A 20973-nucleotide genomic window follows, 5' to 3' on the forward strand; every position below is an offset into this window, starting at 1 on the left:
AGAACAGGTCATCATGAACTTAAGATGAACTGAGCAAGGAGGGAATGTCTTGGTGTTTGGAACAGGTTCGTACAGTGTGTGCAGAAACAGAGAGAAGATTATAAGCGAGACTTCCCAGAATGCAAGAGGAGAGAAGCAAAACTTCCCATAGCAAGACTTCCCATAAGGCCACAGTTATGTATCCCTATAATGCAACAGTTATGTGCAGAGGGAAAACATATGTGCAGAAGGAAAACTTCCCTTTAGTTGAACAAACTGATTTTCTCAATAATGCTTTTGATTGGATAGTGTGGGGGACAATGAAAAAGAGTTAATGAAACCAAGAAGATGGTGGCCCCAAAAACTGTGAGATTGACGGCTGTAACCTATTTAGCTTGGTATTTTCTCCACACTAACCTCTAGCAGTTCTCCAAGGTTTCAGACATAGAATTTTTTCCTCTGTCCTACCTGGACATGCAAGGGACCTTCTGCATGCAGAACAGGGGCTCTTCCATTGAGCAATGGGCCTTTCCCCCAGGAAAAGTTTTGTGAAGTACAGAATGAATCAACAACACCATGCGCAACTATGATTCCAGAATTTAATTGTAGGAGTTTTTACAGAGTTAGAAAGAGACAATCACACCCCAAACACCAGGGAGAAAATAAATGCACCATATATTTCATGAAAACGTCAAGTCTCCATCACTTAGAGGACGTATTGAAGACAATTAATCTTCAGTTTCACAAAGGAGGAAGGAACAATGAACTCAGCATTGAGGCATTGAACTCAGGGAGATGAGCCTAAGAAGACAACCAGGTGGTTTAAAAATATATAATCCTGATACTATGAGTGTTGAGTTGGCAAGCAGCTAGTGGAATTTTGCTTCTAGGTTCTGGGCTAGCAGGTTGGTTTTTACATCCGCAGTGCCATAAGCAATTTCTAAGGAGCTCAGCACTTGTTCTGGAAAGAATTGCATCCAGAAGAGCAGCAGGAGTTGGAGCCACAGCAGCAAGGAGAGCAGCAACCCTGGTTGCAACAGCAGCAAGGGGAACAGCAGCATGGTCTGCACTGACAACAGGAGCAACAGCAGGGCTTGCAGCAGCACTGGTGGCAACAGCAGGGGGAGCAGCAGGAGGACTGGGAACAGCAACAGGGGGAGCAGCCACACTTGGAACAGCAGGAGGACTTTTGGCAGCAGCAGGGGGAGCAACCACACTTGGAACAGCAGGAGGACTTCTGACAACAGCAGGGGGAGCAACCACACTTGGAACAGCAGGAGGACTTCTGGCAGCAGCAGGGGGAGCAGCCACACTTGGAACAGCAGGAGGACTTTTGACAACAGCAGGGGGAGCAACCACACTTGGAACAGCAGGAGGACTTTTGGCAGCAGCAGGGGGAGCAACCACACTTGGAACAGCAGGAGGACTTTTGACAACAGCAGGGGGAGCAACCACACTTGGAACAGCAGGAGGACTTTTGGCAGCAGCAGGGAGAGCAACCACACTTGGAACAGCAGGAGGACTTTTGGCAGCAGCAGGGGGAGCAACCACACTTGGAACAGCAGGAGGACTTTTGACAACAGCAGGGGGAGCAACCACACTTGGAACAGCAGGAGGACTTTTGGCAGCAGCAGGGAGAGCAACCACACTTGGAACAGCAGGAGGACTTTTGACAACAACAGAGGGAGCAGCCACACTTGGAACAGCAGGAGGACTTTTGACAACAACAGGGGGAGCAGCCACAGCTCTGAGTCTGGGAGCAGCAGCAAGGACAGCAGCCACACTTGGAACAGCAGGTTGACTTCTTTTGACAACAGGCCATTTTGATGAAGTGCTGCTGAAAGAAGCAAAGCATTTATTTCTGTAACCGAACCAGCTGATATTAGCACATATGCCATTGGTAATAAGCATGCATTTATGTAATCTAAATGCTTGGGTGCCAGCTTGTGCTGGGTCCCCTCATTATAATCTAAACCCTTGCCAACCATCAGGTACAGAAAACACCAACCATCAAAACTTATTTGACACTCCATGGTTGCTTGTTTCACATTTGTTTTGCTAGCTGTTCACTGCAAGAGTGTTCAACAATGCCCTAAAGTATGATGTTCTGAGGGGTCAGTACTCACCAATACAAAGGGGACAGAAAAAAGTGACATGAGATTATATGAGTTATATCCTAAGGTAGTCCTCCTCAGAGTGCACCCCCTTAGGCCCATTCATTTCAAAGGGTCTACCCTAAATAAACTTTAGTTGGGTTGTTGTTGTTGTTTAGTCATTTAGTCGTGTCCGACTCTTCGTGACCCCATGGACCAGAGCACGTCAGGCACTTCTGTCTTCCACTGCCTCCCGCAGTTTGGTCAAACTCATGCTGGTAGCTTCAAGAACACTGTCCAACCATCTCATCCTCTGTCGTGCCCTTCTCCTTGTGCCCTCCATCTTTCCCAACATCAGGGTTTTTTCCAGGGAGTCTTCTCTTCAAACTCATGCTGGTAGCTTCAAGAACACTGTCCAACCATCTCATCCTCTGTCGTCCCCTTCTCCGTGTGCCCTCCATCTTTCCCAACATCAGGGTTTTTTCCAGGGAGTCTTCTCTTCAAACTCATGCTGGTAGCTTCAAGAACACTGTCCAACCATCTCATCCTCTGTCGTCCCCTTCTCCGTGTGCCCTCCATCTTTCCCAACATCAGGGTCTTTTCTTCTCATGAGGTGGCCAGAGTCTTGGAGCATCAGCTTCAGGATCTGTCCTTCTAGTGAGCACTCAGGGCTGATTTCCTTCAGAATGGATAGGTTTGATCTTCTTGCAGTCCATGGGACTCTCAAGAGTCTCCTCCAGCACCATAATTCAAAAGCATCAATTCTTCGGCGATCAGCCTTTTTTATGGTCCAGCTTTCAGTTCCGTACATCACTACTGGGAACCACCCTATAAAAGCTTGTAATATAATGTTCCACAACAGGAATAGTAAGATAGAAGGTGTGGTCCAACCACAAGTAAAGGGCTACAGGTTCCTCATCCCTCTCCTAGAGTGTTGGCAAGAGCTGTCCAACATCAGTTGAATATTTAGCAAAGAAGAAGAATATTCACATAATATCTGGAGAACATTCTACCATAAAAATGTAGGAAGATCCTGCTGGATCAGTCTAATGGCCCATCTAGTCCAGCATCCTATTCTCACAATGGCCAACCAGATGTCTACGGGAAATCCATAAGCAGGACTTGTGCACAAGAGCACTGTCCACCCTTGGGGGTTTCAGCAACCGGCCTTCAGAAGCATTACTAACGTCAACTGTGGACTAAGAGCACACACATTATAGCTAGTAGCTGCCCATAGACTTCTCAGACATGGACTGGCCCAGTTCTCTTTGAAAGCCACCCAAGTTGGTGGCCAACATGGCCTCTAAGTAAGGATTCAAAGAAGGGAGCTGGTTGCAAATTCATTCGCGCTCTTGCAAATAGTGTCCTTGAAAGAAACCAAGCAGAATCAAGCAGCAAAGAGAAGAGAACCTGATGGATCTCATTCTGCAAGTAGTTTCAGCAGATCCACCCAGTAACTTGAGTAGTAGGAACTTCAATGCCTTCCTGGAAGAACTATCACACTAATTTTGCTATTGCCCAGCAATTAAATCCATCTTACCTTGTTCAGCAGTTGTAACTTGTAAGCAGAGCTAATATGCAATTGAATGAATGGAGAGCTCAGGGATGGAGGATCTTTTTATACAGATCTGTGCACCATACCCCTAGGAAATGAGATGTGGCCAATGAACGGACACATTCTTCATAGCCCACCGAAGAACATACCCCAGTGCTGCGCCATTCATCTCCCAATCCCGTGCTCTTTGAGTTTATTCACATCATTCATTACAAGAATTTTCCTATGGTATATAATTAGAGGCATTTGATGCTCATCACACTGTGCTCCTTACATCATACACATGCACACCAGAGGGCACTTAAAGCAGATGGTTTGGTGAATATTAGCATGGCGTGAATGGAGTGGAACTTCTCATGTGGTTTAACATCATAATCATCACTCAAAAGGGCATGACTGTTCACTCTTTGGTTGGCTGGAGGTCATTCTTTTTAACATAATCACTGCAAAGAGCAAAAGCACATGCATACCCCTATAGCACAAGGAGAAAGGTGAGGTCAACAGTTCAGAGTTTAATAATAATAATAATAATAATAATTTATTTATACCCTGCCCATCTGGCTGGGCTTCAACAGCCACTCTGGGCGGCTTTCAAAAAATATTAAAATACTGTAATACATCAAACATTAAAAGCTTTCCTAAACAAGTACTTCTACTTCTTCTTACAACAACCTCTTACAACAAGTACTACTACTACCTATTTTTTTTGGGGGGGGGGGGTGGGAGTTCCTCTCCACTAAATAACCTAAGAATGCCATGTTCCTCCAGCAAAAAAATGATGCATCTAAAGTTGTTGGCATCGCTCAACCTCAGAGCTGTAGGCCTGCCACCTAAATCTACCACTATCTAGGACAAGAGTGCAGAGCCTATGGTCCTCCAGATGTTCCTGGACTCCAGCTCCAACCATTCATGACAATCAGGCCTGCTTGTTGGAGTTGATGGGAGCTGGAGTTCAGCAACATCTTGAGGGTCACAGGTTTCACATCCCAATCAATAATGCAGAAGTTGTGCTTTTTTTTTCTCATTTTCGGTAAATTGTCCCTGCTTATGGCAATTCCTCTCAAGGGGAACTCAGCTTGACCCCTTCCTCCTCTCCTTTTGAAGACTGGTTAGGAAGCTGCCTTGTAGTAAGTCAGACACATTGGTCCATCTGAGTACTGACTACATTGACTGGCAATGGTTCTCCAAGGTTTCAAGTAGGGAGTCTCTCCCAGGCCTATCTACAGATGCCATTGGGGACTGAACAGGGGACATTTGGTGTGCAAGGCAGATGTTCTACCGTGGCAAATATGACCACTTCTGCAACCTCATCCATACCTATTTTGGCTACTTTGGAACAGGCCCTGTAGCTGATTTTCCTTACCCCAATCCAACAAAATCAAACTTTTACAAATGGGAATGAAATGCATTTTTCTAATTTTGCAGCATTTTTGGGGAGACAGGCCAGTGGCACATACTAGACTGGTACATCACTACTAGTGATTTCCTATCTTGAACCAATCTCCTTACGTCTCCTATTAAACAACAACAACAACACTCTTTAATTGGCCTTACATAAGCAACCCACCTTTATAGATTAGCTAAAACAAGCCCTGAGTGCTCATTGGAAGGACAGATCCTGAAGCTGAGGCTCCAGTACTTTGGCCACCTCATGAGAAGAGAAGACTCCCTGGAAAAGACCCTGATGTTGGGAAAGATGGAGGGCACAAGGAGAAGGGGACAGCAGAGGATGAGATGGTTGGATAGTGTTCTTGAAGCTACCAGCATAAGTTTGACCAAACTGCGGGAGGCAGTGGAAGACAGGAGTGCCTGGCGTGCTCTGGTCCATGGAGTCACGAAGAGTTGGACACGACTAAATGACTAAACAACAACAAGCTGTGGTCTAAACTACTGAGCCTAGGGCTTGCTGATTGGAAGGTCGGCAGTTCGAATCCCTGCAACCGCGTGAGCTCCCGTTTCTCTCTCCCAGCTCCTGTCAACCTAGCAGTTTGAAAGCACGCCAAAAAGGGCAAGTAGATAAATAGGTACCACTCCAGCAGGAAGGAAAACGGTGTTGCTTTGTGCTGCTCTGGTTTTGCCAGAAGTGGCTTAGTCATGCTGGCAACATGACTCGGGAAAACTGTCTGCGACAAGTGCCGGCTCCCTAGGCCTGTAAAGTGAGATGAGTGCCGCAACCCCAGAGTCGTTCGCAACTGGACTTAACTGTCAGGGGTCCTTTACCTTGACCTTTAAGTTAGCAAAAATGTATAGCACAAGTACAAATATCTGCTGGAAATGTAAAGAAAAAGAAGGTACCTTTTATCAAATGTGGTGGACTTGTACTGGAAGCTTTCTGGGAGATGATATATAAAAGCTTTCTGGGAGATGATATATAATGAAATGGGAAAAAAGTTAAAATAACCTTTGTTTAAAAAACCAGAAGCTTTTCTATTAGGAATTATAGGCAGCGACATTCCAAAGGAGCAGAAAGGACTGTTTATGTATGGAACAGCTGCCCAGATGTTATCAGCCCAGAGATGGAAAGAAGACAACGTCCCTAGCAGAGGAATGGTAAACCAAGCTGATGGACTATGCCAAAATGGCAAAACTGACTGGAAAACTCAGAAACCAAGAGGACAAAAATTTTATATAAGAATGGGGGAAAATTATAAATTATTTAGGAGACCTCTGTAAGCAGATGGAAACATTGGCAGGATTTTGATTTCAGTTGTAGTTTAACAAATACCATGGACAATGCAGATTGATATAAAAGATAGAGTATGGAAGTATATGCAGTTATAAATGTTTAAAATGGGACCCCGTGGAGGGAGTGGGGAGAAGTCGTGAGATTTGGAGGAATCTCTCTGTATGGACTGTATGTATATTTGGATTCTTATAACTTTGTATTTGAAAAATCAAATAAAAATGATATTTATTTATTTATTTATTTAAAAGCATTGACTTGACTAATGTTGGTCCATTAATGTTAATGAGTCTGCTATGAGTAGAACATAGTTTGATACCACTCATGGTTTTGCTCCAGACACACTCAAGTGATTACTATATCACACACATACCAGAGGGCACTTGGTTTTCTGAATATGAGCATTAGGGAGAATGAAACTGAACTTCTCATGTGATTGAACATCATAATTGTGAGTTAGGAGGTCTAATTACATGAAGTGGTGGGAAGATGGCCTCTGGTCTGAGAAACCAATTTGTCTGTGCATATCGCCAACAGCCACAAGCCTCTGGGTGCTGGTAACAGCCTCTCTAGCCAACAATTCCCATTGACTTTCTTTTCTCGCAGACCTAAATCACAGACTCAGTCATTCCACACGAGTGTACCCCAGTGTGCTTATTTGAAGATTAATCTTCTAACAACCTTCTGATGAAGTCTGTCATTAGCTGAAGGTAGCCTTACAAATCCACAGTCTGAGGACATCTTCCAAATGAGGGGTATGAACTGAGTAAAAAAAAACCACGTGTCGGATGGCTCTTATTTGCCGTTCTATAGTGGTGCCTCACTTCCTATGAGAAGGGTTCGAGGAGCTATATAAAAGACGCCTGGTTCTCCAGAGGTCTTCATTCACTTCGTTGGATTCAATCTTCCTTCCTCCTTCCATCACTTTGACAAGGTAAGGTCGTGTTCCAGTAGAGTTAGCTGGAACAACAGCGGCAAAATTGTGGGATAGCTTTTGGGCTTTGTTTCCAACTGGATTCCTGTTCTAATAATTGAGTGGTTCACTGTACTTGACAAGGCTGTCCAGCTTTTCCATTTTAAAACAGAAAACGTTTGATGCCTTTTATATGTATATTCTAGAGCTAAACAATTGTTTCTCTACTAAGTTTTTTTTTTTTTCATTTCAGAATTTTGGTGCATGGGTATATTTGAAGTCTTCCAAAACAATTTCACTGGATGTTTTGAGGGTGGGTTGGGATATCTCCAGTAATTTTCTGTACAATGTACCAGAAGTAGCATCCTTCTTGGTGGTTGTGTGGGAAAATATTGATGATCCTTTGTGGACATCCCCAGGCTTTCAGAAGAGCTAAGGTCTTGGGCTAGTGCTTCAACTAAACAGTATTTTCACTGAACTAAGTTTGGGCTATGCTTTGACTAAAGTTTTGCAATGCATGTCTTAAGTTGTTTTGCAGAGTAGCTAAAGTCTTGCAAAGAGATGTGCTCTGAGTAACAGGCATAACAAAAATAATAACTTCATTATTTATACCCCACCCATGTGGCTGGGTTCTCCAGACATTCTGGGCAGCTTACAGAATATCATAAATAATAATAAAGCATCAAACATTGCTACAGGTGTCGCATAATGCCCATTCCACATGTGTAAGAACTTAATCCTTTCGTCTGGCAGCCGCTACACATTGGAGCTCCCTCCCTACTGATATCAGGCGGACACCCTCATTGTACTCTTTGCAACGTCTGCTAAAAAAGTTTTTTTGTTTAGACAACCTAGTTAGTGAGACAGTTGATACGAGTTTTAATCTGTTGTTATTCTATTGCTATTTTAACTTTTTGGAAAGCCTTATTACTGCCATTCTTCCTAATGATAATTTCATTGTTTTATCTTTTTTTGCAAACTGCTTTGAGGGGTGGGTGGGTGTGTTTTAACAATCTAGCCATGTATGCATTTTGTAAAATGCATAGACATATAAGCAACCACCACCAAACTTTTAGAACTCACTGGCTATATTATATTAATGAACATGGAGTGAATGTTATATTTGATAAGCTGCCATATCCTGTTCTTAATAGATTCTATCTTCTGAGTTGCCAATATAGGAAATATTGGTGAGAAACCTTAGGCAGAACTTTATTTATATACAGTATATGGACACGGCACTCATTCAGACAAGCGATTTGGCTTTTACCAATGTCAGACACAAATAAAGCAGGATCAGATACTTTGGAGTGGTTCCCACAATATGTTTCTCTCTTTTTTTACAGCTTTATCTCTACTCTGAAAAAATGAGCTGTTCTAACTGCTGTGGCCAAAGTAGCTCCTCCTCCTGCGGCTGTTCCCAGGGCTGCTGCACCCCCTGTTGCTGCAACCAGGGCTCTTGCAGCCAGGGCTGCGGCTGCTCCTGCTGCAAGCAGTCTTGCTGTTCCAAGGGCTGCTGCTGCCCCTGCCAGTGCCAGCAGTGCTGCTGTCCCTCCTGCTGCTGCCCCAAGTGCTGCTCCTCTTGCTGTAACCAGTGTGGCTGTTCCAACTGTGGCTGCTCCTCCTGCGGCAGCCAGTGTGGTGGCTCCTCCTGCTGCTGTCAAAAGCCTTGCTGCTGTTCCAAGTGTGGCTGTTCCCCCTGTTGCTGCCAGAAGCCTTCCTGCTGTTCCAAGTGTGGTTGTAGCCCCTGCTGCTGTCAAAAGCCTTGCTGCTGTTCCAAGTGTGGCTGTTCCCCCTGTTGCTGCCAGAAGCCTGCTTGCTGTTCCAAGTGTGGCTGTTCCCCATGTTGCTGTCAGAAGCCTTCTTGCTGTTCCAAGTGTGGCTGTTCCCCATGTTGCTGTCAGAAGCCTTCTTGCTGTTCCAAGTGTGGTTGTAGCCCCTGCTGCTGCCAGAAGCCTTCCTGCTGTTCCAAGTGCGGCTGTTCCCCCTGTTGCTGTCAGAAGCCTGCTTGCTGTTCCAAGTGTGGTTGTAGCCCCTGCTGCTGCCAGAAGCCTTCCTGCTGTTCCAAGTGCGGCTGTTCCCCCTGTTGCTGTCAGAAGCCTGCTTGCTGTTCCAAGTGTGGTTGTAGCCCCTGTTGCTGCCAGAAGCCTTCCTGCTGTTCCAAGTGTGGCTGTTCCCCCTGCTGCTGCCCCAAGTCCTCCTGCTGTTCCAAGTGTGGCTGTTCCCCCTGCTGCTGTTCCAAGAGCAGCTGCTCCGTACCCTGTTGCCAGCAGGTTTGCTGCAAGCCCTGCTGCCCCCCCTGCTGCAGCACCAAATCTCCCTGCTGTTCCAAGTGTGGCTGCTCTCCCTGCTGTTGCTCAAAAGGCTCTTCTCAGCAATCAAAGTCCTGCTAAAAGCTGAAGAGCACATCAGTTTCCTCCATGCCACCTGCCTGCCAATCAACTCCATGTGACCTCACCAGCCCTACCAAAGCTCATTCCAAGTCCTCTTGATTGACTGCTTGCTTTCACAGCAACTCCTTCAATGCTTCATGATTTGTAACTCATTCGATCCTTAACATCAATACTTTGGTTTTAAAAAATCTAATAGTTTGTATTTGTCCTCTTTTAAGGCTGAAATGATCCTTGCACAGCCTCTTGGGTGTGCAGGATGGTTTTTGCTTCAGATAATTGGCCAGTCTTCTGTTGTCCCTTTCCTTGATTGTCAACACAGGAATCAATAAAATCTTGAAATCAAAGATGTTACTAAAGTCTTGGTGTTCTTTTTCTCCATTCATCTTTGAACACTCAGTTATCAACATTCTCCTATGTTCTATGGAAGCAGTGGGGAGCCCTTTTCAGCTCAAGGGTCATAGTGCCTTTGGGGTTTCCTTCTGGGGGCCTCATACTAGTGGGGGGCAGCTCCAGGGGCCAATGGAGGAGGGGCAAGAAAGGTGAATTTTACCTGTGTGCCATAGACTATTTTCTATGCACATTCACACACATCCTCTATATTCTCCACCTGGTGAATTAAGAGGCATGATCAGAGTTCAGAGGCATAGTAGAACCGGGGGGGGGGGGGGGAGGACTGTGTGCCAAACAAGGGCAGGGTTGAGGACATTAGTTTAATGGCAAACACATCAGTGCAGAGTCGCTTCTTGATAGCCACAGTCACAAAGTGAGTTGGGGTGAGTCTTTAGGGCTGCATAAAGAGAGCCACATTCAACCCCTGAGATTCCAATTCCCTCATTTACATAATAAGGGCTTGGAAATGGCTCTAATCTAAAGAATATTATTATTGGACAGCCAATGACTGTTACCCAAATTTTCTGCAATGTACTGCTTGGTGTCCACTGAAGCTTTTCCACTCTTCCATCCAGTTTCAACAGTTTCTCCCTGACCACTTCATTAATGGGCATACTACCAACTCTTTGGTTATATGGTGGTGAAGACATAATCTAACACTTTAGTTATGTGAGCAACACATCAAAGAACCGATTCAAGAGCTACATTGTCAACACATAATCCTGATGCCATTGAAGGATTTTAAGGTCAATGCCTTGATTACATGGGCAGCACATGATCCTGAGCCTACAGTACAGTTGTGTAACAAATATCTGGAGCACGTTGGCCAACTAGAGCATCAGAATGAACCATGGCCAGTAACTGGGATCATTAAGTGTGGTAGAGCAGTTCATTCACTATAAAGCTCAAAAGTTAAAGTTTGCAGCTGCTGAGAAAGATGGTGACAAGGGCTGGAGAACATCAAGAGACCCAACAGTGAAGGGGCAACACAGCGATCAGTAGCATTGATGGCCTTAGCCTCCATGAACAAGCCTCATGTTATTTTGGATAGGCACATAGAAAGTTGCCATATACAGAATCAATCCATTGGTTTTGGAGCTGGAGCATTCTCTGGCCCACTTGAACCTGATGGGTTTTGGACCTGGGGCGTTGTGCATATAAAGCAGACACTCTACCCTCCAACTGAGCTAAAGATTTTCAACCAACAACACAAGACACTGCCAGGAATTCAGAATTTAATTAGTGGACATTAGGAAGAGCTATAGAGAGAAAAACACACCCAATACACCAAAAGGAAAACATAGAACACTATATATATTCCATGAACAAATCAAGGCCCTTTTAGGGGTTTTGAAGAGAAGAATTTCATGAAGGAGGTAGTGCCAAAGGTTGAGGCATCTCTCTCAACAGGAAGGCAACAAGCATGCATTTCAATATTGCTTTGTGTTGATGTTGATTCCAATATTATGAGTATTGAGATTCTAACCAGGAACCCGGATTCTGTTTCCAGGATCTCGGCTGACTTTCCAGTTTTTGCATCAAAGGCCCCATTAGCAGTTTCTAAAAAGTTCAGCACTTGTACTGGTAAGTAGAGCAGCAGGTCTGGCGGCAGCAGCAGGGCACACAGCAACTCTGGTTGCAACAGCTGCAGGGGGAACAGCCACACTGATTGCAGCAGCAGCAGGGGCTGCGACGACAATGGGAACAGCAGCAGGGAGAGCAGCAGGACTGGTTGCAGCAGCGGGACTGGGAAGAGCAACAGCAGGGGGAGCAGCCACACCTGGAGCAGCAGGTCAATTTGCGACAACAGCAGGGAGAGCAGCCACATCGAGAACAGCAAGACTGGGAGCAGCAGCAGGGGGAGCAGCCACACTTGGAACAGCAGGAGGACTTTTGACAACAGCAGGGGGAGCAGCCACACTTGGAACAGCAGGAGGACTTTTGACAACAGCAGGGGGAGCAGCCACACTTGGAACAGCAGGAGGACTTTTGACAACAGCAGGGGGAGCAGCCACACTTGGAACAGCAGGAGGACTTTTGACAACAGCAGGGGGAGCAGCCACACTTGGAACAGCAGGAGGACTTTTGACAGCAGCATGGAGAGCAGCCACACTTGGAACAGCAGGAGGACTTTTGACAGCAGCAGGGGGAGCAGCCACACTTGGAACAGCATTTAGCTTTGTGGCAGCAGCAGGGGGAACAGCCACACTTGGAACAGCATTTAGCCTTGTGGCAGCAACAAGGGGAACAGCCACACTTGGAACAGCATTTAGCCTTGTGGCAGCAACAAGGCGAACAGCCACACTTGGAACAGCATTTAGCCTTGTGGCAGCAGCAGGGGGAACAGCCACACTTGGAACAGCTCTGACCCTGTGAACAGCAGCAAGGGGAGCAGCCACACTTGGAACAGCAGTGAGACTTGTTTTGACAACAGGCCATTTTGATGGAGTGGAGCTGGAAAAAAGTGAAGAGTTGGTTTCAGTAATCAAACCATGCAGTTCTCACATCCATACATGCATGGAGAAACACAGAATACATTTTTCTCTTCATGTTATGCCTTCAGTATATTCCAATTCCCTGACAATTATCAGAAACTATACTTGAGAACCCTGTTGTTATTTCAGCCATGGCCCGAGAGCCCAACACACATCAACTTGGTAGAACTGTTACTCAAAAGATTATTAAAAAAACCTTGAAGTCTAATATTCTAGTGTGCCAATGAGAGCCATACAGAATTAGGTGAACATTCAGCCAAAAAAAGCTCACAGAGTATTCACACTACACTATCTGGAGAACATTCAACAATAAGGAATGGGATTCTGAAAATGGATTTATTTGCAAATTCATTCCTTCTACTTGAAAAAAAAATCTCCGTAAGGAATGAAGTGGAATAAAGTAGTAAAGAAGAAAACCTGATGGATCTTGTCCTGCAAGTAGTTCCCGTAAATCTACCCAATAACTCTAATTATGGATGTGGTATTTGTAAGAAGTTTAATGCTATCCAAATAACCGGCAATTAAATTTGAACTTACCTTGTACTGCAGTCAGAACTTGGAAGCACAATGGAGATTCAAGTCAACGAGTGAAGAGCTTGGGGAAGGAGGATCTTTTTATACAGGACTAAGCACCCAGCCCCTAGGAAATGAGGCACCGCCAATGAATGGAGACGTTCTTCATTGCTCCTCAAAGCACATGTCTATGTGCTGCACTTTCCATCTCCCAAGCCCACGTTCGTTGTGTTGGTTCACATCTTCCACCTCAAGAGACTTTCCCAAGGTCTATAATTAGAGGCATTTGACGCTCATCACATTGTAAACCTCATGTCAAGCACACATCAGAGGGCACCTGAGAAGGACAGCTTCATGAATTCAAATGCTCAAAAGGAGGGACTGGACTTTCATTGGACCCATGCAGCTGAACGTCACCATTGTGACTCAATAGCGCATGATTGCTCCCTAGTTTGTTATAGCATCTGAGCTCTCTTGCTAGAGGTCATTCCTTTTAATCTAAATGTTCCAATTAGAAATATGTGTACATTTTTATAAGTCAATAGGAAAAGATGAGATCAACACCTCAAAGACCTCAGGGCACTTTTTCTTCCTCTTTTTGAGTTTTTCCTTTGGAATCTCACATTCCTCCAGCATACGTAGGCTTGGGAAGATGTTCACAGGTTCACTGTATCATCAGAGCACCTGTGTGTGATGTTCTTGCTCCACCTGAGATCAAGTCAGCTGTCACTAAAAGGAGCATGTCACCTGGTTTTTTATGTATTTATATATAAAGGACAATTTTTTTAAGGGACAATGGACACTGAATTAAATCCCCCCCAATATATAAAATCATCTGCTAAAAACTGGAAAAATATTACCTGCTATATGTGAATGATTTGGAAAAAAAGATCTGGTCTATAGAAGCAGTTATTAAATTAACTTACTAATTATATATATAAACAGTCTGAGAGGTTCATGGAAAATTGGTTTTTGTGTGTTATGTTTTGTAATAATCAGTTTAACTATAGTGCTCAAGAGCCCTGTTTATGGAAGTTTTTAATGCCTGATGTTTTATTGTGTTTTTAATATTCTGTTGGGATGCGCCCATAGTGGCTGGGAAAACCCAGCCAGATGGGTGGGGTATAAATAATAAATTATTATTATTATATTATAACACTATGCTGCTTGCAACCTATTGTATTACTGCCCAAATATGAGTTTATTTATTTTCTTGGGTCTAATTAGGCAGCATGGTGTAGTGGTTAGAGTGTCAAGACTAGAACCTGGGAGACTAGGATTTAAATCTCCACTTGGCCATGGGGGACAAGGCCAACTGTGACTTTAAGGAAGAATGAGAGCTTTTTACAAATTATCTAAAAAGACAACAAAATGAACTGGACTCCTTGGCAGGTTTTGAATAAACATACACAAATTTATTGGTTGATAACATGATAGATAGATAGATAAGGTCAGGATATGTATAACTTTATAACATGCAGAGAATAATATGTGTAGAGAAATCAGAGAGAGGAGCTGAGGGAAGTCCCTGGTGGGAGGGGGGAGGGAGGGATGGAAGGGGGGGAGGGAAAAAAGGGGGGAATAATGTATGTGATTATACGGATTTATTAATTTGTTATGTTGAAATTGCTTAATAATTTTTTGATAAATAAATATATCTCCACTTGGCCCTTGGACCAGTCACTGCCTCTCAGCCTAACAAATCTTATACAACTGTTGTGGAGGGGGCTTGGGGAATTCTCTTCCACCCCCAATGGTAACAAGAAGCAGGGATGAAACAAGAAATTCTTACTATGATTTATTCAGATATTATGGTGAAAGACAAAGAAATACGGTCATTCCTCAATGGTGGTGTTGCTCACACTGAGCTCTTCCCCCTTCCCCCTCAAGAACAACACCTTTTTCTATGGTCGGAAGATTGGAAAACTTTTTCTAGGTCAGAAGATTGGAAAACTATTGCCTAACAGAAGGTAAATCAGTTGGGTGTCATTCTAGAGTGAATATTTTTTTTTATGTACAACCCATTGGAGGGGCAGGATTACCTGTGGGCACATTAAGAGTGAAGTGGATGGTGGGGGGGGGGGGACTGGAAAGGTAAATAACCATCAGATTTTGAAAAGTTAAATACTTGATCAAGTTCATCAATTCTGTTGAATTGCACAGTTATCTGAAATCCAAATAAAACCAATTAGTTTATTTAACTAAATAGTTTTAATTTGATTTCAAATAAATGTGCAATTAATTGTTAATGTTTTGAGTTTTATTGTGTCATCATCCCATTTCATCGGTTGAACAAACTGATTTTCTCAATAATGCTTTTGATTGGATAGTGTGGGGGACAATGAAATAGAGTTAATGAAACCAAGAAGATGGTGGCCCCAAAAACTGTGAGATTGACGGCTGTAACCTATTTAGCTTGGTATTTTCTCCACACTAACCTCTAGCAGTTCTCCAAGGTTTCAGACATAGATTTTTTTTCCTCTGTCCTACCTGGACATGCAAGGGACCTTCTGCATGCAGAACAGGGGCTCTTCCATTGAGCAATGGGCCTTTCCCCCAGGAAAAGTTTTGTGAAGTACAGAATGAATCAACAACACCATGCGCAACTATGATTCCAGAATTTAATTGTAGGAGTTTTTACAGAGTTAGAAAGAGACAATCACACCCCAAACACCAGGGAGAAAATAAATGCACCATATATTTCATGAAAACGTCAAGTCTCCATCACTTAGAGGACGTATTGAAGACAATTAATCTTCAGTTTCACAAAGGAGGAAGGAACAATGAACTCAGCATTGAGGCATTGAACTCAGGGAGATGAGCCTAAGAAGACAACCAGGTGGTTTAAAAATATATAATCCTGATACTATGAGTGTTGAGTTGGCAAGCAGCTAGTGGAATTTTGCTTCTAGGTTCTGGGCTAGCAGGTTGGTTTTTACATCCGCAGTGCCATTAGCAATTTCTAAGGAGCTCAGCACTTGTTCTGGAAAGAATTGCATCCAGAAGAGCAGCAGGAGTTGGAGCCACAGCAGCAAGGAGAGCAGCAACCCTGGTTGCAACAGCAGCAAGGGGAACAGCAGCATGGTCTGCACTGACAACAGGAGCAACAGCAGGGCTTGCAGCAGCACTGGTGGCAACAGCAGGGGGAGCAGCAGCAGGACTGGGAACAGCAACAGGGGGAGCAGCCACACTTGGAACAGCAGGAGGACTTCTGGCAGCAGCAGGGGGAGCAGCCACACTTGGAACAGCAGGAGGACTTTTGACAACAACAGGGGGAGCAGCCACAGCTCTGAGTCTGGGAGCAGCAGCAAGGACAGCAGCCACACTTGGAACAGCAGGTTGACTTCTTTTGACAACAGGCCATTTTGATGAAGTGCTGCTGAAAGAAGCAAAGCATTTATTTCTGTAACCGAACCAGCTGATATTAGCACATATGCCATTGGTAATAAGCATGCATTTATGTAATCTAAATGCTTGGGTGCCAGCTTGTGCTGGGTCCCCTCATTATAATCTAAACCCTTGCCAACCATCAGGTACAGAAAACACCAACCATCAAAACTTATTTGACACTCCATGGTTGCTTGTTTCACATTTGTTTTGCTAGCTGTTCACTGCAAGAGTGTTCAACAATGCCCTAAAGTATGATGTTCTGAGGGGTCAGTACTCACCAATACAAAGGGGACAGAAAAAAGTGACATGAGATTATATGAGTTATATCCTAAGGTAGTCCTCCTCAGAGTGCACCCCCTTAGGCCCATTCATTTCAAAGGGTCTACCCTAAATAAACTTTAGTTGGGTTGTTGTTGTTGTTTAGTCATTTAGTCGTGTCCGACTCTTCGTGACCCCATGGACCAGAGCACGTCAGGCACTTCTGTCTTCCACTGCCTCCCGCAGTTTGGTCAAACTCATGCTGGTAGCTTCAAGAACACTGTCCAACCATCTCATCCTCTGTCGTGCCCTTCTCCTTGTGCCCTCCATCTTTCCCAACATCAGGGTTTTTTCCAGGGAGTCTTCTCTTCAAACTCATGCTGGTAGCTTCAAGAACACTGTCCAACCATCTCATCCTCTGTCGTCCCCTTCTCCGTGTGCCCTCCATCTTTCCCAACATCAGGGTCTTTTCTTCTCATGAGGTGGCCAGAGTCTTGGAGCATCAGCTTCAGGATCTGTCCTTCTAGTGAGCACTCAGGGCTGATTTCCTTCAGAATGGATAGGTTTGATCTTCTTGCAGTCCATGGGACTCTCAAGAGTCTCCTCCAGCACCATAATTCAAAAGCATCAATTCTTCGGCGATCAGCCTTTTTTATGGTCCAGCTTTCAGTTCCGTACATCACTACTGGGAACCACCCTATAAAAGCTTGTAATATAATGTTCCACAACAGGAAAAGTAAGATAGAAGGTGTGGTCCAACCACAAGTAAAGGGCTACAGGTTCCTCATCCCTCTCCTAGAGTGTTGGCAAGAGCTGTCCAACATCAGTTGAATATTTAGCAAAGAAGAAGAATATTCACATAATATCTGGAGAACATTCTACCATAAAAATGTAGGAAGATCCTGCTGGATCAGTCTAATGGCCCATCTAGTCCAGCATCCTATTCTCACAATGGCCAACCAGATGTCTACGGGAAATCCATAAGCAGGACTTGTGCACAAGAGCACTGTCCACCCTTGGGGGTTTCAGCAACCGGCCTTCAGAAGCATTACTAACGTCAACTGTGGACTAAGAGCACACACATTATAGCTAGTAGCTGCCCATAGACTTATCAGACATGGACTGGCCCAGTTCTCTTTGAAAGCCACCCAAGTTGGTGGCCAACATGGCCTCTAAGTAAGGATTCAAAGAAGGGAGCTGGTTGCAAATTCGTTCGCGCTCTTGCAAATAGTGTCCTTGAAAGAAACCAAGCAGAATCAAGCAGCAAAGAGAAGAGAACCTGATGGATCTCATTCTGCAAGTAGTTTCAGCAGATCCACCCAGTAACTTGAGTAGTAGGAACTTCAATGCCTTCCTGGAAGAACTATCACACTAATTTTGCTATTGCCCAGCAATTAAATCCATCTTACCTTGTTCAGCAGTTGTAACTTGTAAGCAGAGCTAATATGCAATTGAATGAATGGAGAGCTCAGGGATGGAGGATCTTTTTATACAGATCTGTGCACCATACCCCTAGGAAATGAGATGTGGCCAATGAACGGACACATTCTTCATAGCCCACCGAAGAACATACCCCAGTGCTGTGCCATTCATCTCCCAATCCCGTGCTCTTTGAGTTTATTCACGTCATTCATTACAAGAATTTTCCTATGGTATATAATTAGAGGCATTTGATGCTCATCACACTGTGCTCCTTACATCATAGACATGCACACCAGAGGGCACTTAAAGCAGATGGTTTGGTGAATATTAGCATGGCGTGAATGGAGTGGAACTTCTCATGTGGTTTAACATCATAATCATCACTCAAAAGGGCATGACTGTTCACTCTTTGGTTGGCTGGAGGTCATTCTTTTTAACATAATCACTGCAAAGAGCAAAAGCACATGCATACCCCTATACCACAAGGAGAAAGGTGAGGTCAACAGTTCAGAGTTTAATAATAATAATAATAATAATAATAATAATAATAATAATAATTTATTATTTATACCCCGCCCATCTGGCTGGGATTCCCCAGCCACTCTGGGCGGCTTCCAAAACATATTAAAATACTGTAATACATCAAACATTAAAAGCTTTCCTAAATAAGTACTACTACTTCTTCTGACAACATCTTCTTACAAACAGTACTACTACTACCTAGTTTTTTTGGGGGGTGGGGGTTCCTCTCCACTAAATAACCTAAGAATGCCATGTTCCTCCAGCAAAAAAATGATGCCTCTGAAGTTGTTTGCATCGCTCAACCTAAGAGCCATAGGCCTGCCACCTAAATCCACCACTATCTAGGACAAGAGTGCAGAGCCTAAGGTCCTCCAGATGTTCTTGGACTCCAGCTCCAACCATTCATGACAATCAGGCCTGCTTGTTGGAGTTGATGGGAGCTGGAGTTCAGCAACATCTTGAGGGTCACAGGTTTCACATCCCAATCAATAATGCAGAAGTTGTGCTTTTTTCTTTTTCTTTTTCGGTAAATTGTCCCTGCTTATGGCAATTCCTCTCAAGGGGAACTCAGCTTGACCCCTTCCTCCTCTCCTTTTGAAGACTGGTTAGGAAGCTGCCTTGTAGTAAGTCAGACACATTGGTCCATCTGAGTACTGAGTACATTGACTGGCAATGGCTCTCCAAGGTTTCAAGTAGGGAGTCTCTCCCAGCCCTATCTACAGATGCCATTGGGGACTGAACAGGGGACATTTGGTGTGCAAGGCAGATGTTCTACCGTGGCAAATATGACCACTTCTGCAACCTCATCCATACCTATTTTGGCTACTTTGGAACAGGCCCTGTAGCTGATTTTCCTTACCCCAATGCAACAAAATCAAACTTTTACAAATGGGAATGAAATGCATATTTCTAATTTTGCAGCATTTTTTGGGAGACAGGCCAGTGGCACATACTAGACTGGTACATCACTACTAGTGATTTCCTACCTTGAACCAATCTCCTTATGTCTCCTATTAAAAACAACAACAACAACAACAACAACAACAACAACACTCTTTAATTGGCCTTACATAAGCAACCCACCTTTATAGATTAGCTAAAACAAGCCCTGAGTGCTCACTGGAAGGACAGATCCTGAAGCTGAGGCTCCAGCACTTTGGCCACCTCATGAGAAGAGAAGACTCCCTGGAAAAGACCCTGATGTTGGGAAAGATGGAGGGCACAAGAAGAAGGGGATGACAGAGGACGAGATGGTTGGACAGTGTTCTCGAAGAGGCCAACATGAGTTTGACCAACAGCGGGAGGCAGTGGACTGCCTGGCGTGCTCTGGTCCATGGAGTCACGAAGAGTTGGACACGCCTAAATGACTAAACAACAAGCTGTGGTCTAAACTACTGAGCCTAGGGCTTGCTGATTGGAAGGTCAGCAGTTCGAATCCCTGCAACAGGGTGAGCTCCCGTTGCTCTCTCCCAGCTCCTGTCAACCTAGCAGTTTGAAAGCACGCCAAAAAGGGCAAGTAGATAAATAGGTACCACTCCAGCGGGAAGGAAAACGGTGTTGCTTTGTGCTGCTCTGGTTTTGCCAGAAGTGGCTTGGTCATGCTGGCAACATGATTTGGAAATACTGTCTGCGACAAATGCCGGCTCTCTAGGCCTGTAAAGTGAGATGAGTGCCGCAACTCCAGAGTCGTTCGCAACTGGACTTAACTGTCAGGGGTCCTTTACCTTGACCTTTAAGTTAGCAAAAATGTATAGCACAAGTACAAATATCTGCTGGAAATGTAAATAAAAAGAGGGTACCTTTTATCATATGTGGTGGACTTGTACTGTAAGGTAATAAAAGCTTTCTGGGAGATGATATATAATGAAATGAGAAAAAAAAAGTTAAAATAACCTTTGTTTAAAAAACCAGAAGCTTTTCTATTAGGAATTATAGGCAGCGACATTCCAAAGGAGCAGAAAGGACTGTTTATGTATGGAACAGCTGCCCAGATGTTATCAGCCCAGAGATGGAAAGAAGACAAGGTCCCTAGCAGAGGAATGGCAAACCAAGCTGATGGACTATGCCAAAATGGCAAAACTGACTGGAAAACTCAGAAACCGAGAGGACAAAAATTTTATATAAAAATGGAAAAAAAATTATAAATTATTTAGGAGACCACTGTAAGCAGATGGAAACATTGGCAGGATTTTGATTTTACTTGTAGTTTAACAAATAGCATGGACAATACAGATTGATATAAAAGATAGAGTATGGAAGTATATGCAGTTGTAAATGTTTAAAATGGGATCCCATGGAGGAGATGGGGGGGGGGGAGTCATGAGATTCGGAGGAATCTCTGTGTATGGACTGAATATGAGCATTAGG

At 44.2% G+C, this 20973-nt stretch overlaps 1 protein-coding gene and 2 long non-coding RNA genes across 3 annotated transcripts; all 3 read right to left on the reverse strand.

Moving 5' to 3' along the window:
• Positions 1-565: 565 nt before the first annotated feature.
• Positions 566-4942, reverse strand: LOC309358883 (uncharacterized protein; the record flags this gene model as incomplete). Its single annotated transcript, XM_081892151.1, has 3 exons — positions 566-1816; positions 3613-3643; positions 4907-4942. 3 exons carry the CDS (start codon positions 4940-4942, stop codon positions 849-851), a joined length of 1035 nt encoding a protein of 344 aa, XP_081748277.1. The 3' UTR covers positions 566-848.
• A 6282-nt stretch (positions 4943-11224) lies between these two features.
• LOC309358920 lies at positions 11225-13221 on the reverse strand. Its single transcript, XR_014163670.1, has 2 exons — positions 13039-13221; positions 11225-12460 (listed from the first exon to the last, which is right to left on the reverse strand). It is a non-coding gene; the product is annotated as an uncharacterized lncRNA (long non-coding RNA).
• A 2401-nt stretch (positions 13222-15622) lies between these two features.
• Positions 15623-18109, reverse strand: LOC309359189. Its single transcript, XR_014163770.1, has 2 exons — positions 18072-18109; positions 15623-16390 (listed from the first exon to the last, which is right to left on the reverse strand). It is a non-coding gene; the product is annotated as an uncharacterized lncRNA (long non-coding RNA).
• Positions 18110-20973: the final 2864 nt, after the last annotated feature.

This window comes from Podarcis melisellensis, assembly GCF_964234715.1.
Source record: "Podarcis melisellensis genome assembly, chromosome: 16".
NCBI lineage: Eukaryota > Metazoa > Chordata > Lepidosauria > Squamata > Lacertidae > Podarcis > Podarcis melisellensis.